The sequence below is a fragment of the Pan paniscus genome, chromosome 1, assembly GCF_029289425.2.
Source record: "Pan paniscus chromosome 1, NHGRI_mPanPan1-v2.0_pri, whole genome shotgun sequence".
NCBI lineage: Eukaryota > Metazoa > Chordata > Mammalia > Primates > Hominidae > Pan > Pan paniscus.
In genome coordinates, this window is record NC_073249.2 from 167388048 (window position 1) to 167407750 (window position 19703).

The window sequence follows — 19703 nt, forward strand, 5'->3', positions numbered from 1 at the left end:
AGTGTTCCAGTAAAATATTAGTTCCTTCTAGGTCCTCCCATTGGGAGAATTTCGATCCTGACTTACCATTTATTGATTCCATGCCAGGTTAGGCAAGGTTACTAATCTCTCTGATTCTCATCTGTAAACATGCAACAGTGCTTTTTTCAGTAGTTGTGAGAAATATATAAAACAAGGTACATACAAGCACAGAGAAATGTGCTTGGGACATAGAAGATGTACTTTACCACCCACATAAAAGGCCTTAGTCTGAGACCCTAAGGCCTTAGTTAGGAGCCACTGACTCGTTCTAGTTTCTGCTTTTTTCTAGATTTTCTAATATTGATCTTTTAGCTTTATTTTTTACCTGTTCACAGCCTTGCCTTGTCCTGTGAACCTAATTTGTAAAATTATTTTCGTAGTACTGACTGGAAGCAGTCCATACACAGCCCCTTGAGTATGCCATTCCCAAGCTGCTCCTTGCAAATATCTTCCTCAGTCTAGCCCATTTTTTTTTCCCCCTCAAAACAGAGTTCTGCTCTGTCTGTTGCCCAAGCTGCATGCAGTGGCACAATCTCAGCTCACTGCAAACTCCTCTGCCTCCCAGGCTCAAGCAATCCCCCCACCTCAGCCTCCGGAGTAGCTGACACTACAGACATATGCACCAGGCCAGGCTAACATTTGTATTTTTCTTGTAGAAATGGGGTTTTACCATGTTTCCCAGACTGGTCCCGAACTCCTGGGCTCAAGCAATCTGCCTGCCTCAGCTCCCAAAGTGCTGGGATTACAGGTGTGAGCCACCACGCCCAGCGCAATTTCTGATTCTATATTTCAATGCAGATTTTCATAGCATGTATCTCTACTCAGTTCATATAAATCTTAAGGCAAGAGCCTACTAGTCATGGCCTACCCATCATAATTAACTCATTTGTCTTGGAAAAAGTGAACTTCATTCCTGTATTTTCATGCATACAAAAACAAGAAACATACAAACCACAATAACAACAAACCCATCAAGATCCTCCAATGCACATAATCACTCTACAGATGTTTTATTCTTTTACCTATTTTGCTGTAATTATCTGCAACAAAGTCTTCCAAACCAATCATTTTCCAGAAACTGTCGTCCCAGCCTTTCTCTGCTGAATATGTCCACTTACACACCAGGGAGCAGAGAGACCTAAGAAAATAGAAGAGATATAGATAGAACTGATCATATGAGTGAGGCTTCCTTTATATTTTGCAAAATACCCGTCCAGGTATCTGCAGAGGTATTAAAGAAGTGGAATAAGCCAGTGTAGATAATGACACATCCTTGCTTAGGTAAAAAGTCTCCATGGATACCTGTTAATTACGGATAGTACCTTCCTTCACTTTCAAAAGTCTCAGCCCTGGCTGGGCACAGTGGCACACACCTGTAATCCCAGCACTTTGGGAGGCCGAGGCAGGCAGATCACTTAAGGTCAGGAGTTGGAGACCAGCCTGGCCAACATGGTCAAACCCCATCTCTACTAAAAATACAAAATTAGCCAGGCGTGGTGGTGGATGCCTCTAGTCCCAGCTACTCGGGAGGCTGAGGCAGAAGAATTGCTTGAACCCAGGAGGCAGAGGTTGCAGTGAGCCAAGATCGTGCCACTGCACTCCAGCCTGGGCAACAGGGTGAGACTCTGTCTCAAAAAAAAAAAAAAAAAAAAAAAAAAAAGTTTCAGTCCTTTATTTGGATCCTGATTAAACAATCTGTATATGAATATTTGTATTTACATCTACGTTTACATGACATTTGTGAGATAATTAGAAATTATAACCTTGCTATTTGATTAAAAAAATTATGAAATTGTAGATATGATATTGGTAGTTGTGGTTATGTTAACAAAAGGCTCCTTATCATTTAGAGATACATACTGAAAATGTTTGTATAAGATACATGGTATCTGGAATGCGCTTTAAGTAACATGAGAAGGAGAAGTAAATGGCATGTGGCTAAGGGCAAGATTGGTCATGGGTGGTTGTTGGGACAGAGTGATGGGTTCATGGGTGTTAATTATACTACTCTCGCTACATGTTCAAAAGTTTCTATGATAAAAAAAAGTTTTTAAAGTGTCTGGTGGAGATAATAAATAGTATGGTCATCCCAGTCTAAGGCAATATTTAATAGGAGGAAGACTTGAACGCTAGATGCTTTCCAGCTACATTTCTCATCAATTTACCCTTAATATTCTGTAGTCTAACAATAAAAAGTTACTTGCAGTTCTCTGAAGAAAGTCATGTTCTGACGTACTTCAGTGCCTTTGCCCTACCCCCATCTGTTGGGAAAACTCATCCCAGCTTCTTCACCATGATAATTCAAACTCTTACTTTAGCCTAGGCTGAGATTCCAGTTCTGGGTTAGGCACTCCTCTTCTGATTTCCCAGAGCATGGAGTATGTCTTCTACCATAGCCCTTATCATGCCGGGTAAGTAACTGCTTCTTCATATTGCTCCCCTACAGTCTTATTGCCTTATAATCTGTTCTCCATATTGTGCCCAGGGCAAACTTTATAAAGTAAAATATTTTATGTCAATCTCAGATTAAGATCCTTCAATTGCTACGCTCTAACTTCAGGACAAAGTCCAATGCACAGCAGGGCTTAAAGAACCCTTTGTGATATGACTGTGTCCATCTCCACAGTCACTCCGTTCTGGCCATCCTCACCCTTGCCTTGTCATTCTGCAATACTGAATTATTTGGAGTTTGCTATAGTGAGCCTTGATTTCCCACTTCCCTGTGTACTGAACCCTTTTGCTTCATTCTTCCTAGAACAGTCATCCCCATTATGCATCTAACTCTTAGTTAGCCTTCATGACTCAGCTCAGATTGTCCTTTTTCAGGAAGCCCCAATGAAGGGCAGACTGAGTGAAAAGCTTCTTCTCCAAGTTCCAATCTGGACATACCTTTATCTTAATTTACCATAGTAACTGTCTTTGCCCATTCATTTCACCATCTCTCCCACTAAACCAGCAACTCCGTCAGCACAGAATCAGCCTTACTCTTCTCTGTATCACAAATACCTCATTCACATTCAGGATTATGACAAGCCACAATGAACACCGACTGAATGGAAACATTAAAGAATGAATCGTTTGTCCATTACATGGTAGGTAAATGGTAAACCTGGGAGCTCATGCAATTTTAAAGATAACCCAAAACCTATCTCACAAGGACAATAGTCTAGATGTATCTCATTCAGTCATTCACATAGATTCATGCATTCACTCACTCACTTAATAAATGTTTAATATTCAGTTACTATGATCCTGGCACTATACTAGGATCCAGGAAACCAGTGGTATGCAAAATATCTAGTCTTTTGCAGTCACAGAAGCTGAAAGTTTAATTGGGGAGACAGAAATTGATCAAATAATCACAACTAAAATCATATACTAACAAACAGCCATAAATACTCTGAAGGAAGTAGAGGGAGAAATGAAAGCCTTTAGCGGAAGAACCTGACATAATCTGGTGGGAGACAGGGAGGAAATATCAAGGAGGGGTTCATAGAGGAGGTAGCACTGAGTGAGGCTTAAATGTCTTTTGAAAGCCAACAAATGTCACTTATCATTAATGATTTTTTTACATGTGGCACAGATCGCAGAACACATTGAGCTATGCTAAGTGGCATAAATATACTGAAGGAATGTGAGCACTTCTAGAAACATGCTAAATTATTCACGGTTTTTAAAGCAACATACATCTTTAATAAGTGGAGAAGGCAGCCCACCTATGTAACATGTTCTGAAGAGTATACAATACGCTAACTCCTCCTGGCATATGACATCTGAAATTCCAACTTTTGGGGAGGTACGATAGCTCCCTGGCAAGAGTAATATTAGGGAGCAAAAGGCAGTATAGAAGGATTGTTTCCAATGATCCAATCACACAGGGTAACTCCTAAATCCCCAGATGTCCCCATTCTTGTCTGTAGAGTGCTGGGCCTCTACTTTGACTTTTCCTTCCATCTTAATGGATTATTATCCTTTCACCTATCTTTGTCTGCTTGGTAAACTCCAGGTTGTCCTTATGGTCCAGTTCCAACGTCAGCTCCTCTGTGAAAGTTTCTCTACTACCTCCAAGCTAAACTCGTGGCTCTCTCTCTTGAGGTACCATTGTAAGTTTAAAATATTGCACTGTATTTCTCAACAGCTGATAAAGGTTGAATTCATGGCCCTAAGTCTTCATGTCTCCACATACCCACACTCTTTGCCATGTAACTTTGTAGTACTGCACCCTCCTCCTCCTGTCCCCCACATTGTAGGCAGGGCTTCCTTTCCTACCTCTGATTCTGATTCCTTACCTCTGACTTCTGATTCTGTCACATGACTGAATTTAGCCAAAATAAGGAAGCAGAAGTAACTGCATGCCAGTTCCGAGTCTGAGCCTCAAGAGATTCTATGTGTTTCTGCTTGTTCTCTTGCACCTCTGGCACTGCCATGAGATCATTCTAGGCTAGTCCACTGGTCCCATGAGGAGGATAAGAGAAACATGGAGCAGGGCAATAGCCAGCTGAGCTCAATCTGGATCAGATACCCCCAGGTTGTCTTGGATCAACGTGGATCAGTCAGCTAAGACTCCAGTGAGTGAGTCCAACTGAGACCAGAAGGATCACCTAGCACAGCACAGCCTAAATGAGCTGTCCATGAGTCAAATAAATGATTACTGTATTAAACTAACAAGCATTGGTTGTGGTTCATAATACAGCAATAGTTTAAAAACTCAACACTTCACAGCATAACTAAGTTTTTCCAAGCAGATTTTTTCCCCAATAAAGGGAAAGTTAGGGATGTCTTGGTCTTTACAAGAAGTTAAAATAAGAGAGTATGCCTGGAGTGAAGATGACTACAGAAGTTTTATGGCTACAGATGCCTCTGGCAACTCCCTCCTTCATTGGGATTATTCAAACAATATTAGGGTCCAATTCATTGAGTTTCTTTAAATCAAACTGATGGGTAATATGGACGTGCTATTAAGCAGCAGAACTGGTAAAGTTTAGTGAGTACAATTGAAGCCACAGGTACTCCAAAACTCTCCAGGAGAGAAAGAAAACATAGGACTTTGTTCATATTATTAGTGGGTAAAGGCAAGGTACTAGCAGCAGAACAAAGGGCTTACCCCTCCCTGAGTCTTCTATTAAGACCAGTTTTGACATTTCCTGAAGTGTTTTAGCAACTTGCCCTCTTTGGATAACTATTCACCTTTAGGCAAGCTGTACCTACTAGTCACTCCCACCCAAAGGTTTGTAAAATTAGAATTAGAGATAGGGGCCCTACAGAGTCAGGGCTACACTGGCAGTCCGAGTTGCTTCTAAGATTGGCAGCTAGAGAGGAGTGCTGCTTCCACCAAGGGTGCTCTAAGAAGAAAGAAGGGGCCACTTGCTGTTGGCCGGTTGGGTGACTGCCAGCCCAAGTGCCAGGGCAGGAACTGATGTACCTTTCACTGCTTTCAGACTTGTTAATGCAGAATAGATACTAAAAACCTATATGAAAGTCAAAATAGCATTTATCAATGAGTAGGCAAAACAAAAACATTAACTAACTTAATGGGAGTAGTTCACCTGAGAGACCACATAGAACATCTACAAGAGGCAAGTCCCACAGAAGTAGAAATGATGAAAAATATGGTAGAATCTTCTAATGATGAAAACAATGAGAAATCAGAAGAATGCAAAAAATTCTTTCTGGAAGCATAAATACTGATTTTAAGTTTAAAATTTCCACAGAAGAACTAAAAAATCACTGACATTAATGAAAATCAAATTAATGCTCTGGAAGACCAAGTAAATGAAATATGACATATGACATCTGAATTTTATCTTTATCTTTATCTTAATTTACCATAGTAACTGTCTTTGCTCATTCATTTCACCATCTCTCCCACTTTGCTACTACAAGTAGCAAAGATACAAAGAGATTGACATAATGATGGAAGAGATAAGAGGCTTGGAGGACAGATTCCAGAAGCCTAACATGAGAATAACAGAAATTCCAGAACAGATTGTGTGTTTTTTAGGAGAGAGAAAAGGAATAAAATAAAAAAGAAAAGAACAAATGAGGGAGATACTGTAATTAAATGAATACAGGGCTAGGTATTTTATTATACTGAACTGAAGTAAGATTTAAGCCCACAGATTAAAAGTCTCATTAAGTCCAGGAAGTAAATCCAGGAAACACTTGAATTTCAAGAGTAAACAGAAAATTATACAAGCTTCCAGACAGAAAGAATAGGTTACTTACAAAGGATTAATCCTAGCTAAGGGAATTCTCATCTACAACTCTGGAATGTAGAAGACACTAGAATAATGTACAAACTATTACGAGAAACTGATTAAAGAATCCTATACCCAGAGAAAATATTATTTAGCTGTAAGAGGCAAAAAAAATATTTTCAACACACAAGGATTCAAAAAGTAAACTTCTCATAAGCACTGTCTGAGGACAATACTTGAGAAAGAGTATAACCAAATAACAATTGATTCAGAGCAGCTTTCTCAATATGGTGGAAATCAAAGACTAGAGGAACCAGTAGACACTGAGATCCTCTCTCACTCTGTGTGTCTCTTTCATGCATGTATGTATATATATGCATGTATGTGCATAATATGCTTAAACATATACATATATGCATAAAAATATATGCATATATGTATTGAAATCTAAGTGGATAATAATAATGTAAGCAGGAATCTGTAATATTGAGTTTTCTTAAAATACAATAGGCTTGCTATTCTACAAAAAAAAACAAACAACAACAACAAAAACTTAGTAACAGTCTGGAACTGAAAATAAACATTAAGTAAGCAAATATTAAGTAAGAGTCTAGAGAAGGGGTACACAGAAAACGTTCCTTGAAATACATATACATGTTTAGGCAGAACATAAGTTTATTGTTGGTTATAAGGAATGAGAATGTAACCACTAGTAGAAACAAAACACTTAGTAGAACTCTCAAAGTAACAAGGAATAAAAGGGAATAAAGAAAAAATTAACAAGCCAGTGAAACCAATAAACCACACAAAACAAAAAGGAAAGGGAATGGGGAGTGATGTAATATAAATAGAAAACAAAATAAGATGGAACAAATAAGGTCAATTATCTCAGTATTTCATCAAATGTGAATGGGCTGAATTCCACAACCAGTTAAAAGATAAGATTAATCATACTGTGGTTAAAATTAAGCTATACCTTGTTTATAATTCAGATTTTTTAAAATGTGATTCAGTTTTCTTTCAAAAATGTTCTACAACAAATACAAACAAAAAAATTTTTAAATGACAATATAAGTATCAAAGTAGAATCAAGATCAAAAATATTTAACAAGGAAAAGAAGAATATTTCATAATGACAAAATGCTCAATCCAAGAAAACTACCATTCATAATATTTTAGGAACCAAACAATGTAGTATGAAATATATGAAACAAGAGCTTCTAAAATTTAAAAAGCATTTGAAAAAAGACAATTCTATTTAAATATGTGATTGTACTTTCAGAATGTGAAGAGACATGTAAACTATAAGAGTAATAATAGCTATTATTATTACTACTGGGGAATTAAAGGGTGTTAATACAATCAACAAACTCAATTCTGTATACTCATATAGGAGGAGGGAGAAGGAGAATACTTTATAATTCATGCAGAAACTACATGGGTTAAAGATACCAAATGGAAATGTGAACACACACAAAGGAATGAAGAGTATCAGAACTGCTAAATATGTGAGTAAATACAAGAGACATAAATTTTCCCTTCTTAAATTTCTTTAAAAAAGTTGAATTTAAATCTTTATACAATCCAATGCATGAACAAATCATATGAGAATAATAGCACAAATCACAGGAAGATATGAAAGCGTATTATATATAATGAGGCATCAAAATTATTTTAAGGTCGACTGTGATAAGTGAAAGATGCATATTAGAAACCGGCAAGAGGTAAAACTTTTTAGAGATAAAATGGAATACTAACAAATATTTAAGTAATCTGGAGAATACAGGAAAAGGGAATAATTATATAGAATATATGGAAGACAGAAAAAGAAAATAGATTAAAACCCAACCAATAAATGTAAATGACCTAAAATCTCTAGTGCGAAGGCAGAGATAATAAAGCTGAATAAAAATAAAACCCAACTATATGGAGTTTAAAAGAAACTTATTCTACTTTTTAGAGAAGAGCTCACTCTGTTACACAGGCTGGAGTGCAGTGGCATGATGAGGACTGACTGCAGCCTTTAACTCCTGAGCTTAAGGAATCCTGCCACCTGAGCCTCCTAAGTAGCTGAGACTATAAGCACACACCACCATGCCCAGATTACTTTTTCTTTTTTTATTTTTTAGAGATGGGGGTCTCGCTATGTTGCTGAGGTTGGTCTCCATCTGCTGGCCTCAAGCAATCATCCTGCCTTAGTTTTGTGAGTAGCTGGGATTACAGGTGTGAGGTGAGTCACAGTGCCTGGATAAAAACAAAACAAAACAAAACAAACAAAAAATACTTATTTTCAATATAAAAATGCAAGATAAAGAGTAAAAAGATGCAAAAATATGGCATGCCGGCTGGGTGTGGTGGCTCACGCCTATAATCCCAGCACCTTGGGAGGCTGAGGCAGGTGGATCACAAGGTCAGGAGTTCAAGACCAGCCTGACCAACATGGTGAAACCCCATCTCTACTAAAAATACAAAAAAAAATTAGTTGGGCGTGGTGGTGTGCGCCTGTAATCAGCTACTCAGGAGGCTGAGGCAGGAGAATTGCTTGAACCTGGAAGGTGGAGGTTGCAGTGAGCCAAGATTGTGCCATTGCACTCCAGCCTGGGGGACAGAGCAAGACTCAGTCTCAAAAAATAAATAAATAGATAAGGCATGCAGATACAAATAATAAGCTGAGGTGGCTATATTAATATCAAAGTAGACTTCAGAACAAGAAATGTTACCAGGAATAAACAGGTACATTACATATTGAGAAAAGGGTCAATTCACCAAAAAGACTCATAAAGAAGAAATCATAATTTTTAGAAAGGCAACTCGAACTCAGCTAAAATTAGATCTTTTCTCCTTTTGTTTTGGCCTAGGACTAGCAAACATGTAATGCAAAAACTGTATATGAAATCAAGGATTCATGACAGAATGTGGTCACCTAAAGCTGCCCCTGTTTTATAGGTTTGCCTGAAATTCCAGTGGTCTCAGCAGCCCATGGTGATGAAAGGATCTGGCCCACTAAAGGAGTCCAGAACCGTGGACTATTTTAGGCATGAGTGTGTATGAGTGGGGAAGACCAGGAGGCACTGAAGGATCTATCTCATTATCATAAAAGAATGTTATTATTTTATTTTATTTCTTGATGCTCTATCTGGCCTTCTGGAAATTTCAGTATATAAGGTCAGGCCACAACCTCCCACAGCAGGGTCCATATCTGCCTTTTTCATCCAGTTATATGGATGAATAAGCACAATGCTACTCTGGCAAATTTTGAGAGCACAATGCATGTTAATTAAGTGAATGAATAAAAACCTTCAGATCTCAGTTATAGAAGGAAGCTTTCAGGTTCCTAATCATTTTTTAATGGCTTCTATTATAAAGCCTAGATCTTTAGATACTGCTCTGTATGCAGGCTGGAGAAGAGACAAAAGTTAGACTCCTGGAGTGCATGAAGCAGAACACTGGGTTCCTTGCATAGACCATTAACCTCAATGGAACCAGGAGAGCCTTCCAACAATGCTCTCCTGGTTTTGCCTACCTCACATTCCTCCCACCACCTACTGCCCAAGACACAAATGCATGCCAGATCTCTAGCAGACCTTCTTTCCTATTTCAAAAAGTACAAAAACAAAAAGAGGCTTCTGATTAAAGATGCCAGATTGACTACACGTGTTGAACTCTGTGCCCTTTAAAAATTCCAACAAAATGGTTGTACAAGAATGTTTCAAAGAGGCAAAAACCCACAATGAGAACAGGATAGAAGATGACAGCATCGAAAATCTAAAAGCCAAAAACCATGGTAGTAGTAACTCTCTTGGTAGACTTGAGAAAGGTAAAACCTAAACAGCAGCAGGAAAAACCCAGAAGCAAAATGATTACCCTACAGAGACCCAAAAAGTTCAGGAGGTGGTGGTGCTCACCACCCCTGAAAGTGAGGATAAAAGTGAGGCTAAAAACAGCAGATGGTACAAAAAGTATGTTTAGGAAGTAATTAGATCCCATGTGACCTCACTATTAGCAACCAGGGTACTACTTCTCCCACACTACGGAAGAAAAGTACTAAGGTCCAATGTATTAGTCCATTTTCACACTGCTGATAAAGACATACCTGAGACTGGGTAATTTATAAAGAAAAAGAGGTTTAATAAACTCATGGTTCCACGTGGCTGGGGAGGCCACACCATCATGGTGGAAGGTAAAAGGCACGTCTTATATGGCAGCAGACAAGAGAGGAGGAGAACCAAGTGAAAGGGGTTTCCCCCTTATAAAACCATCTGATCTTGTGAGACTTATTCACTACCATAAGAACAGCAGGAGGAGAAACAGCCCCATGATTCAATTATCTCCCACTGGGTCCCTCCCATAACACATGGGAATTACCAGAGCTACAATTCAAGGTGAGACTTGGGTGGGGACACAGCCAAACCATAGCATCCACCCTTAGATAGGGTGCGGTAAAAGGGCCAGGTAAGGGTAGAGTATCTTGACAAAAAGAGACTGATTCAGTATCTGCTTTTTTGCAGGCCAGCCCTCAAGCTCCTTTCCCCGACTCAGCTCCCAGAGCTTTGGCTGCTAGATTCACACCCTGAATATTTATTTTTGGGGAATCTGACCAGAAAAAAGAAAAGATATAAGGCTAATTGGGAGAGCAGAGGGTATAGAGAAAATAGCCTAGCCAGATAACTCTAACCTTAGGAAGATTAAAATGGGAGAATGTAAGTAAAGCTAATATAAGTAAAGCTACTATAATCACCATCTTTATTTTCATCATCTTTAGTTTCAATCAGAAAATAGTTACTGAAGGTATTTCCCTCTATATACATATCAGAGTTTTCCTAGTTAGGTAGGAGCCTCCAGACTCTATCAGAAACAAAGCGAAAGGGTCACCAAAATCCGAGCCAGAGACCATGAAGTAGCCTCAGCACAAACAAGAACTTTTTATTCTCCTGCTTTTACTCAGAGCAAGGCGCACATCAAAAGCACATGCCTGCTGAGTTCCAGGGGCCTGATCATTTTCATGCATTTCTCCACCAAGATTTTATAAAAATGAAGCCGGCACTGCTGCATTATTTATACGCAGCTCACTGTACTGACATTGCCAGGCCCCAACTTTCAAGGGAAACCTTTTGTTCTCTGCTTAGGGAAGGCTGAACCTGGAGAGTCTCAATCGAACCAGCTAGTGAAGAACAGAATAATTAGAGCTGAGAGTGGGGATAAATTACCAAGATATTCCTGGCTGCAGCCTTTGGTACATCACAGGCCTCTGATGGCTCTGTTTTTCCAAGCCATGCAACAGACTGAATTACCAGCCCTGAAGATACAGCTCGTTGGGAGATAAAATGACTCAGATTGGATTGCTAATTGTATCAACAAAGAGACCAAGAAGGCCTTAATTTCTGAAGAAATACCACTGCACCAATCGGAGCAGCTTCTGTTAAAGAGCTGTCAGATTTCAGGCCTGTTACTATTGGCTCTGTACTTCATCAAGACTTGCTGACAGGCCCGTGACAGGCTGAAATAATATATGCAATGATGCAACACAGGGCAATATTAAATTGCTTTTTCGGTCAGACTTGCCGATAACATGATTCAAACGTGGCCATGACAATATGGGGAGCATGAAAGAACTGAATAAATAATCGAGTTGAGGGAATTTTCCCATGCCACCAAAAGAAAGAGATCTAAGAGTCAGAAAACAAAAGATCTTAAAGTTGCCACCAAAATATTCCAAGATCGTGATGAAGCCCCTGGATTCACGGATTTGGATCTGTCCCCTAAAAAATAAGGATGGTACTAATTAGAGGCAATATGAGAGAAAGCAGGAAAGTAAAGAAAACAAGTGACAGCTTATTTAGTGCCTATTATACGCCAGGCATTATGCATAGAAATTTTATGTGGGTTACTGAATATCACAACAAACTTGTGAGGATACTATTATTAGTATTTCCATTTCACAGAAGAGAATACTGAGGCTCAGAAGTTAAGTCATTGGAGGTTGTATCATTAGGAAAGAGCAGGACAGAAGTTCAAAACCTGCCCTGATCAATTAAAAGTCCATGCTTGTTAACTATATGCTTATTCAGGCCCACTCAGGGAAAGATATTTACAAAACATTACAAAGACTGGTTACTCCAAGTGAAAATGTACAGTAATTTTGAGGTATTTAATTTCTCGTGTTTTTCTTGTCTGTTATCTCCTTTTTTTAACAAAGGAAAAATATGAAAATAAAACAGATGGAACAGGTCAAGAAGCACAGAGCTGTAGAAAGCAGTTAGCTGCCTTAGGTTTGCTGTGAGGATGTTCTGGTAAAAAAGGGTGTTCGGGAGATGTGTGCCATAGGCAAGGACACAGGGACAACAATGAGATGTTCTCTCAAGTTGGGAAAATGAAGTCTGGTTTTGAGAGTTCAGCTGTAAAGTTAATCCATAATGAGCAAGAGTAAAATATTCAAAATTATCAAAACAAAACAATGGCTTCCAGAACATTCAGAGCTCACAGGAACCATACTGAAGGCATTCAGATGGTTAAAGAAAGAATGTGTCAAGAGGATGATTAGGCTGCAGGAGACTAGAAAAAGAAGCAGCAGCAGAAATGGAAGCAGAGGCAAGTGCCAGAGCAGGGAGGAAGAGGACTGCACCAGGTGGAAAGAACTGCATGTGCCCAGGGCTGGAAGTGAGGCAGCAAGTGGCCACACCCATCTCAGCAAGATCCTTGCTGTGCATACCTCAGAAGCTGAGTGTTGCCCTGGCATGAAGAAAAGGAGCAAAAGAGCCATTTATTTCCCTCCTCCCTCTTTCTCTCCCTCCTTCCAAAAATATTTATTAGGCTCTTACTATGTACCAGGCACAGATATTATCTCTTCCTTCGTGGAGCTTAGAGTCTAGTAAAAGAGAAAAATCCATGAAGAGCTCACTCTAGTAATTACTATGAAGGGTAAGTATAATGAAGAAATATTATAGGGTGTCCATAGAGCTTATGGTATCAAAGGACATGTAAAAAGATAGGGAGAGATCTGTTAAAGGATACACAATTACAACTAGATAAGGAGAAATAAACTCTGTTCTATACCAGCGGTCACCAGCCTTTTGGGCACCAGGACCCAGTTTTGTAGATGACAATTTTTCCATGGGCGGGGGGTTGCGAGGAGGAAGGTTCCGGGATGAAACTGTGCCACCTCAGATCATCAGGCATTAGATTCTCATAAGGAGCGTGCAACTTAGATCCCTTGCGTGCGCAGTTCACAATAGGGTTCCTGTTCCTTTGAGGAGCTAATGCCACTGCTGATCTGACAGGAGGTGATGCTCAGGTGGTAATGCTCACTAGCCCACCGCCCACCTCCTGCTGTGCAGCCAGATTCCTAACAGGCTACAGACCAGTACCTGTATAATACATTATTGTTAACCCTAGTCATCCTACAGTGGTATAGAACCCCATGGGGTTGGGGAGCCCTGTTCTATACCACTGTAAGATGACTACAGTTAACAATAATGTATTATACAGTTTCTAATCACTAGAAAGAGGATATTAAACATTCCCAACACAAAGAAATGAAAAAGGCTTGAGATGGATATGCTAATTAATCTGATCACTATGCATTATATGTATGGAAACTTCGCTATGTACCCCATGAATATGTACAATTATTATCTGTCAATTAAAAATAAAGTTTAAATGTTAAAAAAAGAATCTCTACTTTGCCTTAGATTCCTTCATTAAGGGAGCAAAGACCCGGGGTCAAGGGTTTCCATCAAGCATCTGTCTACTCCTACAGTTTTTAATGGCAAACCCTGTGGCTAGAGGCCATTAAAATGGGGCTGCCTTGTGATGGTAACATCTTCAGACCCCCAGCCCTTGGGTTTGCTCCTGCCTTTCCCCTAGCCTCTTCTCCATTCTAGTAATGTTGGGTTTCTCACTCAATTATTTCAGGCTTATGATTCTGGCTTCTTGGACCTGAGGCTTGATCTCAGCCTTTGCCTCTGGCCATCTGAAGACTCATTATTGGACCACTCTCTAGTTCTTCTGAACCCCTTTGCTTCACGGTCCCATGCCCTGGTGCCAGCTTCCTCTGCAAGGTCTACCCTAGTGTATATATGAGGTTATTGGTACCAAGATCTATTCCCAATCATAACTATTTCCCAGTGTCACTCAGAAGATACAGAAAACATACATACCTATCTCAGTCTGACTCAGATAGGAAAACATTTCTAAACATTTTATAAGCTCCAATATTAAAATACCTCTTCCAGTGTCAACTCATTTTGGCCTATCCAATTACAGGACAACACAGTGTGTATAAAAGGACAGTGGTGTCTATATAATCCTTATCTTCCAACATTCTTCAGTCTTAATGGCATTCCTGACTTGCCATTTGTTCAGTACTGAGCTGACCCAAAGTTATCTAAAGTGTGCATAATCGGTAAGCCTGGGATCTAGTGCTACTGGCAAGAAATAAGTGAAAAATAGCAAAGCTATTCTAAAGCCACTAGTTGGGGGGTGGGGGGTAAGGAAAAGCAAGTTATCATATTAATATATGGTCATCCAATGCTGCTCTGCCTTAAAGAGATAATGTACGATTCCTGGCAAAGGATGAAAGAGAGCAGACTGAAATAGTGTCTGCCAATTGGCCTAGTGCATTTCAATTCTTTTTGGCTGTTAGGGCCCTTTATGATTAATTCTGGCCTCTGGAGTATCTAAAAAAATCATCTTAACTTGAGAATATTCTTCAATATAAATAAGCACCTGAACAAATTATAAAACAAATATTTCCTTGATAAGCTAGGATTATCTCTACAAATTCTCAGTAATAACTATACTATACTGTAGTGTAGCACAGTACCCAGCAAGTTGTGGTCACTCAACAAATATTCTTTATCTTTTATGAGACACTGACAACTCTAAGAAGTACTGAAAAGCATTATCATTTCCCTCATACTAAAAATCCTAAACTGCTCTCCTTGATTTTGCTCAGTGATACCATCTGCAGATATTTGATACTTCAACCCCCTGAGAATATTTAGCAGATCTTATGATTCTAGTCTTCTTTTTCTATCAATTTTGGTTTAGGATCTAGAAATGATGCCACTCTTTTCCCATTGTGCAAAATACAAAAGTGTTGGACGAATTATTTCCCTCTTCCTATTCCTGTCTTTGTCAGGCCACTGTGCTCCAGGTGGCTATGATTGTCATCATGACAACGGCCACAAGTAAAGGGCACCACGGTGATGCTCTTCTCAGATATGATGTCAACTGTCCCATCACCCAAGGAACGGCCTACTCACATACCTCTCAGAGCTGAGAATTTTAACATGAACAGTATCCCTTTGACACAAAGCAGAAAGAGTCAGATTAAGATTTTCCACACAAGACAAAGAGGTAAAAACATTAAAAGGAAGTTGGTGAAGTAGAAGTATAGACCTGAAGATTTCGTAGCTTTCAAGATGTCCTGTCTCTAAGGAAGGACAGGAAAAGAGGGAAAGGAAACAGAAATGGAAAACAAAAACAAAAACGAAAACAAACAAACAGGAAAATGGCCTTAAAATTAGGTTTTCAATATCTTTCAGGGATCAAGATGCAGAAACCAGCAGAAACAATACATCAGCTCTTCAGAAGGAGGATACATTCAGACTTGTTATTAAGGTAAAAAACATGACAATTTTGTGACTTAGCCATTTAAGAAATTCTTGTAAATATTATCTGGCCTCAAGGAATTAACAGTCTGTCACGGGAAGAGAGCACCATATTATTTAGCTAATACGGGTAGAGCTAGAGTTGGAACCCAAACAATTAGCTGCAGAGTCCATGCCTTTAACAACTATACAAACTGCCTCTAGAAACATACCCTCTGCATGATTGGTGAATTTCATGAGTGAAATACAAGATATTTAATAGGAACAACAGAGGAAGAGGGCAACTCTACCTGGGAATATTAAGGAAGCTTCACTTGGGAGTAGCAGCTTGAATTGTGAGTCCTGAAATATGAGTAGGAGTTCACCAGGTGGACAAAGGTTGTAGAGGATACATTTCAGGCAGTGGACCAAGGCATTCAGTTCAAGCATAATCCTGCACCCAGATGTGAAATGGAATAACTGATCTCCTAAAGACTCTTCCAGACTTTTAGATTTTAGTGCTGCTATGAAGAAGGCATTACAGAGTACAGTTTGGATCAGACATGGTGAAGCCATCATTCACTAGTGAGTAAGAGCACCTCCTTGCTCTTCATTTTCTTCATCTGTTAAGAAGGTAACAGTAGTAATTATCTCATAAATTCATTAAAAGGTTAAGTGCACGGTTAATTCACATAGCACATACCCAATAAAAAGCAGCTGCTCTTGTTACCATTGTTTTCCTCAGCATCAACATCATCATCATCTCTTAGCTACTTCTGAGAAAGAAAATATAATAAAGAAATGTTCAAATGAAAACCCACTTTAAGACACTGCTAAGAATACTACAGGGAACTGAGATGGGTTGTCAGCTAATTTGATAGCCATTATCCGAACTAAATGAAATAATGGCATAAGCAACCCAGTTCAGCCTGCTCAAGTCAACATAAAATTGAGTTAAGAATCAAATTCTTGGTTCTTATCTTGAATTTGCAAACCAATATTGGGCCCAAACTGTGCCCTCCTGCACAGTTAGAAGCAAAACCACTTAGAATGCTCTAGCCATTCATAGAGAGATTCACTGATTCCCAAACACATTTCTGCAAGCACTCAGCATGGCACTGCAGATAGATAGACGTGAGTACTAGGTCTTCTCCCTCGATTAGCTCAGAGGGTAGATGGGAAAATAGACATATGGAGGAAATGCAAAAAGTATTGTAAGAAAGTTTTAAATGCGGGTACATATATAAAGCTTTATGGGAGCACAAAAGGCTACAGAAATTAGCTCTGTGGAGCTTCTGAGAACTTCAATAAACAAATACCAGAGAAAAACGCAAAACGTCCTTAAAGTGTGCATCCTGAGGAACCCAGGATAGAGTACTTAAGTTTTCCCTTGTTTGCCCGTTCTCTGGCTGAAACAAACTCAAGAGTATCTTGAATGGGTCACACTTCCATTCACTTCTGTACTTGGTAACGCACTCCTGAAACACCTTCACCTTTCTTAACCTTGGTAAATCCTAATCACCTTCTGGTGTCAATTCCTCTGGGAATTCATCCAAAGGTGTGTTATTTGCCCCTCCACTGTGCCTTAATTGCTTCCTATCATAGCATTTTTTGCATATGATCACCTGCTAAATTATTTCTCTCTCCCATACTACACTGCACACTAGATGCAAGGATGGTACATTCTATATTTTAGTCTTCCTAGTAAGGAGGACACATAGTAGATGTTTAATATTTACTGAATCAATAGTTATCACTGATGTCTTCTTTGACCTACTACCACATACATAAATATCTATTTTATTTTTGCATAGGAAGACTACTTTGAGTGTTGGACTGAAGCTCTACCTTTGCAACTCAGTCCATAAGCTTAGTTTTCAAATGAGTTCATATTAAAAACAAACAAAGCCACCCACAAACAAAAGAGATCAGAGGCCCCTACTCAAATGTAAATCAGTATGCTTGCTAAACTAAATGAGGAAAGAAAGCTGCCTGCTTGCTATCCTCTTTAATTTGCAAGAAGGAGCTTTGTGGGGTTTCTTAAATATGAAAAGATAAAAGTGCACTTGGAGTGTACATGTTCCTTTTTTATCTCCTTTAGAATTACCATGTGTTTTTCTAATTGAGAGCACTCTTAGGGCTTATTTAAAAACCAGATATGAGGGGGGAAAATGGCCTAAATTCAATCTAATTCTCTGGTGTATCATTTCCGTTTTTTTTTTTTTTTTGAACCTTGCAAAGCAGTTTATAACAAATAAATTATGTCTTATAAATTAAGCAACTGGAGAAACTGAGATGGGAATGGTTGATGGCAGGCTTTAAAAGATACCACCACATATCATTTGAGGTCACAGTATTCCAGTTACCCACCAGCCTGGCTGGATCGACTAGTTTTAATGGTGTGAGACATATTTCTCAGTACATCTAAAATCAACGATCACTTACTAATCACACCCAGTCCAAGTTTTCTTCGGCAAAAAACCGTAAGTTGAGAGAGTAGTATTCAATGGTTTGGAAATATAGAACAAAAAGGAATGTCAGATGGAAAGGAGAATTATGCCTAGGGAAGAGAAGGATATGGAATAATGGAATAACCATCTTTAGGAAGAGAACTATTTTCAGTTAAAAGCAGCTGCTTTTCATTTTTATGAAAGCAATAAGCATAAATTTCAGTAAGGGAGGGTTTCGATCATCTGAGGAGAAGCTGCCTAACTTGTAGGGCTAGAAGACATGATGATGTGGAATGGGAAAAGATGACAGTCTTCTTTAAAAGGATCTTTAAGGAAAGGAGAGTTCTATCATTTTAAGGTGGCTGGGGAACTGTCTGGCATTAAGAGAGAGGAATGGATTACACAGATGATTTCTGGTGTTTTTATTAGTATTGTTGTTACTCTGGTTCAATGATTCTGTGATTCATTTCATTTACTATAAAGCCAAACTCTTCAGTCTCGACAAAAGTACAGTATTAAAGAATAATGTTTCTGGGAATTTCAAATTCATGAAAATAGTTGTTTCTAATTTATGGTCTTGTTTAAACAAAACCACACAAGTTCCCTTTTAAATTTCAATTAATTAAAATCTACTGAGTGGCTATGAGGTGCAAATTCCATGCAAGGTGTCAGGCACACGGAGATAAGACACAGTCCCATTCAGTATGCTGGAGGAGAGAAAATGGGCCCAACCATTACTGCAGTGTAGCTGAAATATAATAAGTAACATTAAAGAATTATAAACTGCCATGAAGTGACAAAGAATTAAGAGACAACATCCAGTTGGGCTGTCAAGTGCAAGGAAAAATAGAGGGAGAGAGTAGATTATGAAGTAGATATAAAAAATTCATAAGATAGTAAATATTATAAACATTATAGACAAAGATGCAGAACCGTGTATATTTAAATCATGCGTTGGAACAGAGACTCACCTCATCCAGAACAAAGCTAGGGGTACTGAGGAAATAAGAAAACTTGAAAGTTGTTTTGGGTCATGGAAGTAACCCAGTATGTAGATTTCTAAATGTGAAGCAAAAGATATTACCCCAGAGTCAAAATAAATTCATTTCCAAATATTTTCCCCCTCAATTGAAATACATCATACCAAATTTTGGTATTAGTTTTTAAGATAATTCCTAATACTCAGAAGTTACAATTTAGGCAATTAACTGGTACGTGCCAAACACAGGCAAAACTTTTGGTTTCCCGGGGACTATAATGAATCCACAGGGAACTAACGTGAGTTTTGATTGCCTGGTGGAAGAACAGCTAACAAGATGAACTTGGCACTTTGAGTGTTTAGCAAAGTTGTCACAATAGGTATCGAACTCTGAAAATTTTTTCCAAAGCACAAGGAGAGGAACAGCAACATTAGCCATTTTAAAAAATCTATGATATGCCTAAAC

The 19703-nt window shown here is 38.8% G+C and overlaps 1 protein-coding gene across 9 annotated transcripts in view; it reads right to left on the minus strand.

The window, feature by feature from the left end:
- The window catches only part of FGGY (FGGY carbohydrate kinase domain containing), a 459452-nt gene that overhangs the window by 298190 nt on the left and 141559 nt on the right, over positions 1–19703 (minus strand). For all 9 annotated transcript variants that reach the window (XM_034966197.3, XM_034966184.3, XM_034966174.3 and 6 more), the window contains one exon: positions 1044–1159. In XM_034966197.3, coding sequence (XP_034822088.1) covers positions 1044–1159 — 116 coding nt within the window. The remainder of the gene's footprint in view (positions 1–1043; positions 1160–19703) is intronic.